The sequence below is a fragment of the Labrus mixtus genome, chromosome 2 (genome assembly GCF_963584025.1).
Source record: "Labrus mixtus chromosome 2, fLabMix1.1, whole genome shotgun sequence".
NCBI lineage: Eukaryota > Metazoa > Chordata > Actinopteri > Labriformes > Labridae > Labrus > Labrus mixtus.
In genome coordinates, this window is record NC_083613.1 from 5969893 (window position 1) to 5984592 (window position 14700).

The 14700-nt window shown below is 37.4% G+C and overlaps 1 protein-coding gene and 1 long non-coding RNA gene across 5 annotated transcripts; one reads left to right on the forward strand and one right to left on the reverse strand.

The window, feature by feature from the left end:
* LOC132982169 (CD48 antigen-like) lies at window positions 1–5357 on the forward strand. 4 transcript variants are annotated; one of them, XR_009674681.1, is made up of 6 exons: window positions 1–166; window positions 431–730; window positions 1854–2111; window positions 2208–2500; window positions 4878–5008; window positions 5104–5357. XR_009674681.1 is itself a non-coding variant. In XM_061048512.1 (4 exons), exons 1-4 carry the CDS (start codon window positions 130–132, stop codon window positions 2327–2329), a joined length of 717 nt encoding a protein of 238 aa, XP_060904495.1. In that variant the 5' UTR covers window positions 1–129; the 3' UTR covers window positions 2330–2994. The 4 variants fall into 4 exon arrangements, 2 of the variants coding, with proteins under 2 accessions (XP_060904495.1, XP_060904503.1); XR_009674680.1 differs by having other exon boundaries at window positions 4878–5001; XM_061048512.1 differs by lacking the exons at window positions 4878–5008; window positions 5104–5357 and having other exon boundaries at window positions 2208–2994.
* Window positions 5358–9842: 4485 nt separating this feature from the next.
* LOC132982183 (uncharacterized) lies at window positions 9843–14700 on the reverse strand. The gene is made up of 4 exons (XR_009674686.1): window positions 13332–14700; window positions 10523–11567; window positions 10098–10233; window positions 9843–9981 (listed from the first exon to the last, which is right to left on the reverse strand). It is a non-coding gene; the product is annotated as an uncharacterized LOC132982183 (long non-coding RNA).

A 14700-nucleotide genomic window follows, 5' to 3' on the forward strand; every position in this document is an offset into this window, starting at 1 on the left:
GTTATGAAGCAGGAAGCTACACTTTTTAAAGAAGAAGCTTAGCTTTTATTTTGGTCTTTGCTCGGTTGTGACCTGAGCAGGTTTCACACACTCCTGAGTGCTGAACGGGTCTGACATCTGAAAACAACAATGAAGTTACACCTGAGGATCATCATCTTTTTATTAGGTAACTTTTTTTCTGCACATACCTGTAAATGTAATTTCACCTGATCATGTCTAATGAACTGTTATATTATATGTTTAGTAGATTTTAAAGGCCTTAAATTGAGCTATCTATGTTACTGTATTTAACTTACACTGCACTGGTGTCCTTGTCTTTAAAAGATGCAGTAAGATATTTATCTATTTCCTTAAAACTTTTAATTTATTATATTATTAAAACGTATCTAAAAAAGAACTAACTTCTAACTAACTAACTTATTTTTTACAGTGATCGTCTCATCTGCTGCTGTACAGTTGAAGAGTCACCAGTCAGGCGTTAAGGGAGGATCCATCACTTTTCCTGATCCTTTGGAGAATGGACTTCTTATATTTCAAAGAAGTAGCATTGCTGAAGTGAAGGACAAAGAAATAGATATATTGGAGGAACCTTACAAGGACAGACTTTTATGGAACAACAAAACTGGTCTTTTCACAATCAGAGGACTAAAGCGGGATGACTCTGGTGTTTATGGTATTGACCCTAAAAAAGGATTTAGTTCCATAATATATCATAAACTCACTGTATATGGTAAGTAACATGTATTTACTCACTCCAGTCATTGGCATCCTAGCCCTATTAGTGACCTCAGTAGTCCATATATTTTTACATTATTTGAGCAGATATATAGCATTGCCTACCTAAATCACAAGAGATCAAAATAGTATTGAAAAAGAAAAATGTTTAAATGTGGTTGTTATTTTAAAGGGTATTTTCAAATATCTAGCGTCGCTTGCTGTGGGCAAAGTAAATGTTTGAATAAGTATAATGTCTGGATCCTGACCAGTGGAAAGATCAAGCAACTCAGTCATTACAAATGTTGATATTAATATTATTGTTATTATTATTATTATTATTATTATTATTAGCCATAATCTATGCTAAATTTAACCAACTGTCGTGATCAATAAAACATCAAAAATCTGTAACTTAAATGTTGTAGTTGCTACAGATGTGTAACTTCTACAAGAAAATTGCCTCAAATTTAGCAGAAATCTTCAGAGTTTCAGAGCTTGAAGGAATGATGAAGACCATCAGTTTGTTTCTGCAGAGACTGTTAAAGTGTAAAATTCCTGATTTGATCTCAATAACGTAATCTCTTTTACATAAACCAGATTTTTGGTCGTCATGAAAACTTTCATTAACATACAAATAAACATAAAATAGAACCCTCAAGCCCCAGGTTTTTTTTTCATTATGGAGTAAACAATATTTGTCAAAATGAACAGCAGACATTTTGGATCATGTCAGGGTAACTCACGTTAAGTTACAATACAATTTGATACGAAACAATATTGTACGATATGGTGCGATACAATGTGTGGCTCATGATAATGGTAAATCTACAATATACTTAGAAAGTCAATATTATAATGATAGATCATGATCTACTGATTAACAAAAAAAATAATCTAAATGTCCATAAACAGTTAAAGTCCAGCTTTATTTATTCACGGTTACTTGGGGTCAGTTTCACCTTGCAGCCAACTTATTTTTTGTTCTAGTTTGACGACCCTGATGAGTCTGGGTAGATCAACATAAAAGCATAATGTACATTATTAAAAGAATAATGTCACTGCTTTTTGTGGCATAACTCTGGTTTTAAAACATCAACACCCTCCTGAAAACGTTGAGTTGTTATTTTCTTCTCCAGAGTCTGTAGCAGCTCCTGCAGTAGAAGCTCTGAACGTGAGCGCAGAGAGCTGCTCCTTTCTGTGTTTGGTGACTAAGACTGAAGAGACGATTCTGCTGTGGTACAAAGACGAGGAAATAATCAACCAGAGCAGCTCTGCTCTCTCACTGCCTCTCACTGTACACAGACATGATGTCACATCATCTTATAGATGTGTGGCAGCCAACCCTGCTGAAAATAAGACTCTTCATGTCGATGTTAGGAACATCTGCAGTCCAGGTGACACAACGACACAAGTAGAACCAGTGAATGTTCATCTTCTCAGTGAGTCATGATGTTTATGTTACTGATGTTGGTGACAAATGTTTCTGACAGGTGGCAGTAACACACAGTCCTGGTTGTTCCTGACTCCTGTGTTGGTGTTTTGGGTTGCTTTTGCTGTTTGCATCCTTTTGACGAACATGAAGAGAAAGCGAAAGAGAGAGACTGACGGCTGATCTACATGTCAGTACACACACACACACATACACCGCTCTCAGACTTGCTTTATTCCTGATTTATCACAAAAATCACTAATTCTAAATATTTATCATTCACCTCTTTCTGTATTTGTGTTCGATCCTCACAGATGCAAACATTCGTGAAATGTGAGGAAGCTCCAGACTGAGGTTTGTGTAGCTGCCATGACATCCTGCAGTGCTTTGTGAATGTGGCATCACCAGATGAGGAACAACAGATGCATAGACTGATCCACAGTGGGAAATGGAATTGATAATGAACGTGACATGACATGTGGTAGTGTTTGATTTGTACGACTTCTAAAAATGAAAAGTAAACATTTGAGACTGGGAATATTGAAAACATGAAAAAAAGTAAAACACTTATCCAGATTAATATCACCAGCAATAATAATAAAAACATATCAACATATTAAAGTCAAAGAAGGGGAAGAGAGTTGAAAACTGGATTAAAAAAAACCACACAAATCAGACTGCAATTGCCTTGAATACTGTATGTTCACTTAAAGCTCCTGTTTTGTGCCTGACAGGCTCAGAAGTCAGAGAGAGAGAGAGAGAGAGAGAGAGAGAGAGAGAGAGAGAGAGGGAGGCAGAGAGAGAGAGAGACAGAGAGAGAGAGAGAGAGAGAGAGAGAGACAGAGAGAGAGCAAGCAATCAAGCTTTTTGTCATTGTTAGACCACTTTAATTTAAAAGATTGAACTTTTTCCTGGCACATTTTTCCTTTATTTGTTGTAGAAAATGTGATATTTACAATCCTGCCGGTAGGTGCATTATAATTTTGCAGGTACAGACATCATTTATAGAATTATTAGAAAAACAATAAGTAAATCTTTTCAGGAAACATGAACTCCAAAGAAAGTTTTTTCAATGGATTTAGCAATTGCACATGTTTTGATATTGATTGCAGGTAGTAAGGAGATAATAATACATTTTATAAGTCTGTTTCCTGTAGTCACAGTCAGTACACACTCTGCAATAACAAAACAAACAAACAGATGAAAAGTACTCTAACCAGAGACTCTGTCTGACATACCACATGAAACAAACAGATTTTCTTTATATTTTATATAAATATGTGCAGTTTTAGTGTTGAGGAGTGGTTTCTGATGGTTTCTTTTCACAGTGCAGTGAAACATCGCTCTCTTGTGTCACCTTTCATCATTACATCTGCACCCACTGTTCTAGACCTTCTCTTGTCTTGACGAATGTAATATTGATGTATGTACCAAAAAACAATATAAATAAAGTAAGAAAGCTCATCGTTGTGTTTATTTCAAGAAAGCTAAAATACTGCAATGCTGAGGTTCCTGAAAATACAATTTGAAAAACTTTAGATCCTACAAAGGAGTTTTATTAAAAAAGTGCATATAAAGGATGTATTAGTCTTTATAAGGCATGAACCTGTTGTAGTCTTATTACTGAAATGAATCATCTTATTAACACTGATAAGTTGTCTATCAACAAGTTTGTTTTAATTGTTCATTCATATTTTACAATTAATACAAGTGTTTTATACTTTGAACACTCATGAAGTCTGAACATTTGCTGTTCAGATTGGTTATTTGTGTCTTAATGTCTAATGATGTATTTTGGTATGTTTGGCTGCTCGTTGTTTGTGTGAAACTCTGTTCATTGTGCTGCTGTCTGTCTTGACCAGGACACTTTTGAAAAAAGAGATTTTTAATCTCAATGAGTTTCTTTCCTGGTTAAATAAAGGTTAAATAAACAAATACGATTATTCATGTTAGTAAATGTTTAATTCATGTTTATGACAGGTATGTCAACTGTTTACATGTTTCTAATTTAATGTATAGTTACAATAATACATGTGTTAAATATGTTTGTATTAACACTAACATAGACTTATTTATGTTTATAAGCATCGTATAAGGTTTTATAAGTGACTTATTAACAATTAATTAGTCTACTGCTTATTAAAAGGCTTTAAAACACAGGCAGGCTTTATGAGCTCATGATCAAATGGATTCCCAAGACATGAAACAAACTGGGATTTTTTAAATACGCACTGGAGTTTTGGTAGAGAAATGTGAAAGTTGGAGAAATGTACAGATTCTGTGGTATGTTCATGACTCTAGACACAAACTGTTTGAAGATAAAATGATACGAGATAAGTTATGGTGAGGGGCTCACAACAGTCAAACTGTAACTCTCCTGGTAACTTTTTAGTTCTGCAGTGTTTCAGTGAATCTGCACAGTGCACCTTTAATATAATAATAATAATACATATGACTTATAACGCACTTTACAGATGTGAACAGAAATCTTACAGTGCTAATTGGAATAAAACCATAAAAAACAACACGGGGTAAAATCAGGCAGAGTTAAGGACCTGAGCATAAAACAAGGTTTAAAAACAGTGGTTTTAGGTAAAGGCTCTTTTAGGAGGGGCATTGCCGTGTTTGCATTGATGGGTAAGTTATGAGATTTTATATTTGATCCTGAGAGAGACGGGAAGCCAGTGAGTGCAGGATAATGAGATGTAATCTGTTTCCTCACTCTCATCAGGATCTGGGCAGGGCTGTTCTGGAGTTTCTGTACCCTCTTGCCAGGGATCCCGATGAGAAGTGCCTCACAGTAGTCCAGCCTGGAGGAGACAAAGGAGTAGTCAGTGTCTTGGGGGATGAGTGAGGTGAGGAGTTTTTCAATGTTCTTGAGATGGAAGAATGATGTTTTAACAGATGTGTTTTATGTGTGGTTCAAAGGTTAGATGAGGGTCCATTTTTACACCTAGGTTGGTGATGAGTGGTGATAGTCTTGACCAGAGAAGGAAAGCAGTTATGAGAGATGACTGAACTTGGTGAGGTGTGCAGACTAGGATGGCTTCGATTTTTGAACTGTTTAATTGGAGGAAGTTTTGACTCATCCACGACTTTATGACATTTTCTATACTGGAAGATCTGCTTTTGGCTTCTTTGCACCATCAGCTTGGAATTTGCTACAAGGCACTTTAAAAATCAAGGCACTGGTCTCTTTAATAACTTTATTATTAACTCCTTTACTTCTGATTGCACATGTTTTAATTGATTTTGTTTTTAATACTTTTTATTATCTGTTTGTTGGTTTTTAAATGATTTTGTTTATCTATGATGTGTATATATATATGTGTGTGTGTATGTATACAGTATATGCATATGCTTATGTGTGTATGTGTATATATATATGTATATGTATGTTTGTTATTTTTCATTGTTTATCCTGCTCGACTTCATTGTAAATGAGGGCTGTGCTCTCAGTGATTTTGGAGTGTAAATAAATAAAGACATAATACATATACATGTTTTAGGTGGTGAGTATGGATGAATGTGGTGAGGCTGAGTGGTTGGTGTGGGTTTTCATATGAAGCTGGGTGTCGTCAGTGTAAGGCAGTGAAGTCAGAGGGTGTGGTGATGAAGTAGGAGGCAGACTCATGATTCTGTGTTGAGGGTCCCATCAGTGGACTGAGGAAACTGAGGAAAAAAACACAAACTCATCACAGCATAAGTCCTGGTGTCTGTTCCTGACCTGTTTTTCCCCCACAGCTCACAAACGACTCTCCTTTATAGAGCCAAACCTCCCCAATTAGCCAATTACCAGCACCTGGCTCTAACCATCCTCCCTACAGGGTTGAGGACACAAATCATCATAAAATAGAAACAACAATACAGACACAAAACCACTTCGGTAAATAATCTTATTTCCCACGGTACTTGAAGGCATCACAACATGCGCAATTTTCCCATACAGATCATACATTAAAGAAATGCATAACAATACTGTTAGCAGCTTCCCCTTCAGACATGGTATCATCTTTGACGGCACTGCTGACGTCACAGAAACCTAAAGACAGGGAAAATATGGGGCGGCCTCCCTTTCTGCGTGATTCCCGCGACAGGTAAGTTCGTTTGTAGACACAGGAAATTACTTGACTTACAATAACTGTAAAACCACAAAATGAAACTACTAATAGTGATGGCGACATTAGGCTTTGTGAAGCAATGAGGGCCTATGTTAACTTCAAGTCCAGGACAAAAGGAAGATTGAAAGAAAGAGGGACAACATGTGTGTGGGGTTTGATTGGGCAGTAAACGTGCTTCTGTAGGCTAACTGGGGACAGAGTGCTTGTGTAACTGGGCAGTGAAAGTCAATATGCTTCAGTGAGAGTAGTGAAATAGAAGGTGCTTTTGTGACTGGGAAGGAAAGGGAAGATTTTTATTTAAAATAAAAGGTGTTTCTCAGTGTTTGGGCTTAATCGATTCCGTTTTTTGGATACAACTTCCCCAGCCTTGGAGAATGCCCTTTCACATGGTACAGAGGAGGCTGGTGTGCACAAGAACTGTAGTGCCAGCTGGTAGAGGTGGGGGTAGACAGACTTTTATCTTTTCCAATACAGCAGTATGTCATCTGATCTTGGGAGGTTAGTTTCATTGAGGTAGCGCTGGACCTCAGTAGTGGCATCAGCAGTGGCATCGGAGCTTCTTCTACTCTGGTCCACACTGTTATCCTGCAGCCACCACAGGTTTCCACCTAATAAATGTAGAAAAAGACATTATTGCCAGTAATTATACTTTCACTTGTTGGAATGGGGACAGCACAAGCAGGCACTCTCTAATGGCCTCATATTCCTGTGTATGAGGCGGATGAGGTCTGTATTTAGAGAGGCCAGAGCTGCCTCCACTGGCTCTCTCTGACCATACAGACGCTCCAACATGCTGAAGGTGCTGTTCCAGTGAGTTTCCACCTCCTGTATCATTTTAAGTAATGGTCTTCCCATCTGCTCCTGCACCTGGGTCAGCCTCTCTTTTGCAGTGGTGCTTGTCCTAAAGTATGTCACCATCTTCCTGGATTTGGTGCGCAATTCATTAAGGCCAGGGGTCTGATCAAAAGCCTTTCTCACAATCAAATTTAGGGAGTGTGCAATACCAACCTAGTCTCATGTCAAAATGTGTAATACCTACGTTGGTCCACAGCGCAAAACGTAGCAGTTTCACAATAAGGGCTCTAAAATTGTGACATGCCTATGTTTCCTTTTGCCTATTCTTTTGTATACCTCAGGTCACGTGACTGCCCAGTTTTCCCCTGGCTAGAAAAACGTTGGACTGTTACGTTTTCTACTGTTGCTATGGTGATAGCTATGGACGCTATTAACACGAACCGGAAGGAAGTGGACGTTCGGTTCGCGGCTCTTAAAACGGGTTACATCTGACCCTAGACATCAAACTAAGCTCCTATGCAATAAATAATGATTTCTGTTACATTTTTTTTCATTACAACCAAATTTAATAAAACGATTGGAATAAATCGATGCATATTAGCAACATTATAAACTATAAAATGTAACAATCCTTGATACATAAAGACAATACTGTACAGTTTGTGTGATTTATATGATTTTATTTAACTAAATAATCATGACAGATTAATACTATCTTTTAAAACAGGTTTGATTTGACCACTTTTTTACAATATATATAGTCTAGATTATTTTACAAAACCCATTCGGCTTTAGTAAATATTTGATATAGTGGGTAGATATACATGTTTTACAACCCTAATTATGTTCCCTCTGTGCACAACGCCAGACATAACTACAAAAATTCCCGTTTCTAGAATAACAGTCAAAATATCCGAAATTAACTGATATACAGTATGTACTTTATTTTAACATAGATCATATATGTACTATGCAATAAATACTTCGGCCACACGAGATCTGTGACATATTCAGTGAATATATCTTTTCTAAGCCTTTTATAATCCTAATTACAACCTTTTTTTGGAAACGGAAAAGACTACAATTATGGTGCCATTCAGTATCAAGCTGTATGACTTGACTCTGAGGAATTGTAGTCTTTTATACAAATCTCAGTGTTTCCCTTACCTAAGAAGTAATATATATTTAATTGAGGGTACACAGGGGAGTTGAATTGGATGGTTAACACATTTATGTTATCAGACATTTAAAAAAATAATTGATACATTTGTTAAAATGTATTTTAACCATATTTAGCAGCTCCCCCTGTTGTTTTGGTGAGCTGACTACCCTCACATGGTACTTTGTTCCAAGACCTCTCTAAAACAGTTATTCCCATGTCTGTAGCCCCTTTTGTTGCTGAGGTATAAGCCTTCAAACATGCCCTTGGGTCAAGGTTCAAAGGGCATTATTTCAAAACAGGGGTCATGTTGAAACCTCATCTTCACATATGTTACTCTCCAGGATGAGACCTTTCCAACGATGTATGTCGTTCAGCTCTAAGCTGAAATATTCTCATTTCATAGGCAAGGGGTCTTGCAGTCATACTTTCATAGAGGGCTTTCAAAGCCCAGTACATAAAATGTTTTTTTTGTTGTTTTTTGTTTGTTTGTTTGTTTGTTTGTTTGTTTGTTTGTTTGTTTGTTTGTTTTGGTGTAAGTATATCATAAAATCTGGGGAACTATATGCTTGGAGGATAGTGATATATATAGCGATAGTGAACGCGCCCTCGGCCTTTAAACCGACAGTGGGCATGACTGCACGATTGCACATGTCAGCAGTACACTGGCAGACCATAATGCAGCATAATGGGCTTTTTGAATGGGTTTTTGCTTAGATTCCTGGAATGGGATCTTTGGTTAACACAGATTTAAGATGTGTTTTTGCAACCAACCTTAAAAACATCAGTAAATACCCCCTGAAAGATCTAATAAAGAGGTCGCTCACAAGTGAGGATTATCAATACGTCATTATTTGATGTCAGTGTCATGCGCCCGTTTGTAGTTCTTATCGCCGGCCGTTTACTTTGATTGCATTTTCTGGTATTAATCTAATCCGTCAGGATTATTTTGTTAAATAAAATTATGAAATCATATAAATCACACAAACTGTACAGTATTGTCTTTATGTATTGTTACATGTTATAGTTTATAATGTTGTTAATATGCATCGATCTGTTCCAATCGTTTTATTAAATTTGGTTGTAATGAAAGACATCCATAAAAATGTAACAGAAATCATTATTTATTGCATACGAGCTTAGTTTGATGTCTAGGGTCTGATGTAACCCATTTTAAGAGCCGCGAACCGAACGTCCACTTCCTTCCGGTTCGTTGTTAATAGCGTCCATAGCTACCACCATAGCAACAGTAGAAAACGTAACAGTCCAACGTTTTTCTATGCCTATACAAAAGAACAGGCAAAAGGAAACGTAGGCATGTCACAATTTTAGAGCCCTTATTGTGAAACTATTACGTTTTGCGCTGTGGACCAAGGTAGGTATTACACATTTTGACATGAGACTGGGTTGGCAATACATATGGCATGCCTCACTTGTAGGATTTTGGCAGTAGCAATCATGTTTGCTGCAGCATCGGTTACAAGGCATCTGACTTTATGCTTAATGCCCCACTCCTCCATGAGGTTGGTTTTCACCTGAGCAATGTTCTCTGCAATGTGGCTATTGGGAAATTTCTCCACTCCCAACAGCACAGTGGCAAGCTTGTCATTCTCATCGATGAAATGGCACGTCAAGGCAAGGTAGGCGTCCATATTGATGGATGTCCACATGTCAGACGTGAGACTGACAGCCACCACCTTCTGCACCTGGGCCTTGTCCTTGGTCTCCTTGTACTTAGCAGCCACCATGGCCTTCAAAGCCTGAAGAAGAGAAGACACACACACACACACACACACACACACACACACACACACACACACACACACACACACACACACACACACACACACACACACACACACACACACACACACACCTTGTAGGGAGAATGTAGGTAGGGTCCAGCTTTTGGACCTGCTCCCTAAACCCCTCATCCTCCACCACCGTGAAAGGCTGAGTGTCCTTAATGATTATGTTGACCAAAGCATCATCCAACACCTGCTTTCTGGAACCTAGGACAAAACGAAAATGAAAATGAAGATGAAAGAAACATATTTTAAAGGTTTATAAATCATTTGGTCATCATTAACAAACACTTAATAAATTTGTATGAAATGTTATAATGTGTGCATCAATAAACTGTTAACATAACATAAATTACAGCATTACAAATCATTAGCAAACATTATTTATTATCATTTCATTGTTTGTTAACAGTAAATAACTATTAACTAATGGTTAATTAACTATCTATTTACCCTTATTTACCCTTTATAGATGATGGTTATTATAAAGTGTTACCATGGTGCTTTGTCAACGTCGTTGTTTTCCTGTACGTCATCCATTCAAGAAACTAGAGCTGGTCCCTCAGGAGGGCAGAAGAGGGTATAGGTGGGTACGGTTTAGTCTATAGTTGTGCTTGGGCTCTACACAGGGCAGACACTATATTTTTACAAACTCAGAGCAAACTTTGATACTAGAATATATTTAATTAAACGTAGTCCAAAAAAATTTAACACAGCTGCATTTCCCAAATGAAGGAAGAAGAAGTGGTATTCTGTCCTCAATGTGTTGTGTGTGTTTGCACCAATTGACAGATAGCTAACAGACTTTTGGAGAAATCAAAGGGCTGGAGTCAAGTCAAATGCTCTTTACTGTTGTCATCATTCTCTTTTGTTTGTAAAAGTGAAATGATTATTAGATGCTATTAAAACAACATTTCATGTTCCACACAAAGGCAGCTACAACGTTTTGGTGTACAAAAATCACATTCCAAAAAATAGGCCAATATTCGAGCATAACTTGTAAAAGAGTTACAAAAATATAAGCGGCTCACTGCAGCATAACAAACTGTACTGGTATAAATGTAACAAAGTTCTTCTAATCAGAAAGAAGAGTGTTAATCATTTCTGGCTTATTGATGTACTAATGGTGTTTGATCCTTACTGCGCACCAACAAGAATGTTTCTTCATAAGCCTTGTGGGACTAAAGACACTTTGAGATGTGTGGACGATTTTTTAACACTTTTAATTCAAAGCAATATGAAAACATTGAAACGTTAACGACAAATAAATTGCAAAAAGAGACAGCATAGAAATCAGAATATTGAGCACATATTGTGTAATGACCTTGAATACAAGTAGCTGCTTGATATTGACACACTGATAGTGTCTTCTGTTTCTGGAATCACTAAGCTGCTCATGCATGTGGGAAGTTTGTTGTTTGGTCATAAACATGATCATCTGTTTCAGGAGGAGACAGGGGATGCTGCCCCATCAGCTTGTAGTACACTAATCTTAAGCCGGGGTGTTCATCAGGTTCTGATGAGTCTGGTAAATTTCTTCCCTGGAGGCACAAAAACAAAAGAAGTGAGCAAGGGCATGAAGAATTAGAAGAAGATACTTTCTGCTGAAGCTCAGATGTCTGATCCGTCTTCAGCTGTTCCAGTTCCAGAGGCTCAATTATAGACTTTTTTTAAGAAGTCAACATAGCAAAAGTCTGATTATTATTTGCTTCAGTTCCTATTGGTATTGAACTATTCTAATTCAATCATAAATAATCTTCATTAAATTTGAGGGGGATGGAGACATTTCTTTTTACTACATTACCCCCCTATAGACTGGTGTGTAACAGTGAGTAGGGTCATTTTGTCACAGACTTTCTATATATCCTAACTTTTTTTTTCGGTCCAGTGGAGACGACCCTTGCTGGACTTTTGAAGACTTTAGGTTAAGAAGAATTCTTATGTAGAGTCTACACTACAAACTTCAAAATCAGGAAAAACTCTGTGAAGATACTGTATATTACCACCATTCTTTAAGCTGTAACTGTACAAGAGTACATGGATTTCATGAAAAAGAAAACACCAATACTATCAATATTAATAATGCAATTAATGATGTATGTGTGTTCTGTCTTTTTGATGGTCAGACTATCTAAGCTATGCCATTACAATTCCTGGCATTTTTAAACTGTCTGTCTTGACTTCTTGGTTCAGGCCTGTACATCTATGAGCTACTCAGCCCAAAAATAATTTTCTTAGAAACGTGCTGCAAATTCAGAAAAGGAGCCACCCCCACAATACATTCAGAGGCGAATGATAAACAGCAAACATGCCACAAGTACTTAGACAATGCAGAGTCTAAACACACAAAGAAGGGAACATTGGAACTCTGGTATACACAAGACCATTTCACTTCACACAGTGCCTCATGTAACCTCTTGTGTTACGACATTATGAAGTATTGCTGGTGCAAAAAATATCTGAATTGCCACACATCCGAGTCATAGTTGCATTAGAATAGCCTAACTAATCATGTCTGGCAGATATGTAAACATTATTTGCATGCAGCCAGCTTCCACTGAAGAGGATAAAGATAAACACATTAAAGACAACACAACAAACTATTTGAGAAATTTCAGTCTGGTTTCAGCTCTGCCCACAGTAGAGAAACAGCTCTGGTCAGGGTCACAAATGACATGCTGATGGCAGCTGACGCTGGTTCTCCATCTCTCCTCGTTCTCCTCGATCTGACAGCAGCATTTGACAGCATCGATCACGCCATCCTCCTCAACCACCTTCACTCTGTCATCGGTCTTTCTGACTCAGCCCTAGACTGGTTCTGTTCATACCTTACTGGAAGAACCGAACATGTCTCCCTTGTTCCTGCGGTGACCCTCAAGGATCAGTCCTCGGCCCCACCCTGTTCAATATCTACATGCGGGCCTTCTACTCCTCTGCTCCCAGTCTCCCGAGCAGCTGAGGGCTCCACAGTCTGCTGACGCTTTTAAAAGGGCCCTAAAAACCCACATTTTTAACAAAGCCTTCTGCTTGTGCTTTTAGTTTCGTTAGTTGCTTAGCTGATTAAATTTGTTTTGATTTGTTTTTTTGTTTTTTTCTGTAGCACTTTGCAAAAATGTAAAGTGCGTTACAAATTAAATGTATTATTGTTATTAAAGACATGTTTGACATCACATGCAAAGTGAGTCATGCAGATATGATATATTTACTTTGTGGGAGGTTGATTCAAACAGACATGTCAATGCTAACGTTGCTTTGCATCTTACCATTTAACCGTCTTACCACCCAGAGTGTGTGTTTGTACTAACCTGGCTGCATCTGTCTGCGTTTATATGGACATCTGAGTACACCACGTCAGAGTATCTATTCACTGAACATACAGAGAAACAAACAGTTAGAAATGTGAGGTGACATTTTAATTTATTACAACAAAAACCGCTGAAGATTTGCAACAAATAACGGGAAAAATGTCATTATGTCATTTGATGTTTAAACACAAATCATGTCTTAATACAGACATCTTATCAACATCATCATTTGCTCTTCTAGGAGTCAAGAAGAAACACATTCTTTTAGAGTTTTTAAAGAGCTTTACAGAAAAACACTTTGATAAATGAGCAGTCTAATGCTGTGTTCATCTCTTTGGTAGCACTGAACAGATCCCGACTTTTACAACTATTGCATGCATATTGTTGAGGAAAACTTCCTTGTTGAAATCTGTCATTTCTTCGATTACCCTTTTGAGCTCTGGGAGGAGAAACCATAGACTATAAAAAGAAACATGCACCCAACTGCTGGCAGGAATCAATAAAACAGTTGAGCTCAATCAGAGCTTTTATAAACAGCAGGAGAGCTTTAAGCTCATTCTGCTTCAACCAGACATGTTCTCCTTTGCCTGTCAAGTTCGTCTGAAGTGAGTTATTCTTTAAGGTTTATCAGTTTGATGAATTCATTTATTTGAGCTCATTTTTAACCTAATTTTGTGTTTTATTTTATGTCCCCCCCATGTTAAAAGATTACATCAACTGTGTTGAGTTTGATAATTTCATTTGTTAATTGGGAAGTTATTTTTGTTAGAATTTCTAGAGACATAGAACTGACTAGTTATAAACCTTGTTGTCTTTGTATAAACAAAAAAATCATCACCTTCACTTTTGTGTAGAACCTGCTGTCACTACCTTTAATGTTGTTGACTCACAGACCTTAATTAGTGTTTCGAAGCTTCAGACCTCATGGTTTATTCTAAAGCTGCATGATGTTCGATTTAACTTCTCCACTTCAGGGAATACTTAAATTCAAAAGTAGTGTTAATATATTTTATCAAGATGTTTAACACACATGGCATCAACAAAAAAATGACAAGTGAATCAAAGTTTGTTGGCCACAAAAAACATTTTCGAAACCTATTTTTCAAGTCAATCCGCTGTTACTTCCTATGTGATTATATTTGGAGAACATCCTGTTGGATTCTGGGAAGGCAGGAAACGCCCAGCAGCTGCCTCTGTTTACTTTTGGTTGTATGTTTACACATTCATACCATACAGTTTAACTGACAGGATCACGTAGAGCCCATGTGAAATATCTATCTTTTGAAACGACACGAGGTGTGAGAGCTTTATATGAACTGCTGTTTGCTCTGTTGTGTCCACATCTTTATCTTTTCATCAGGCTTATGAA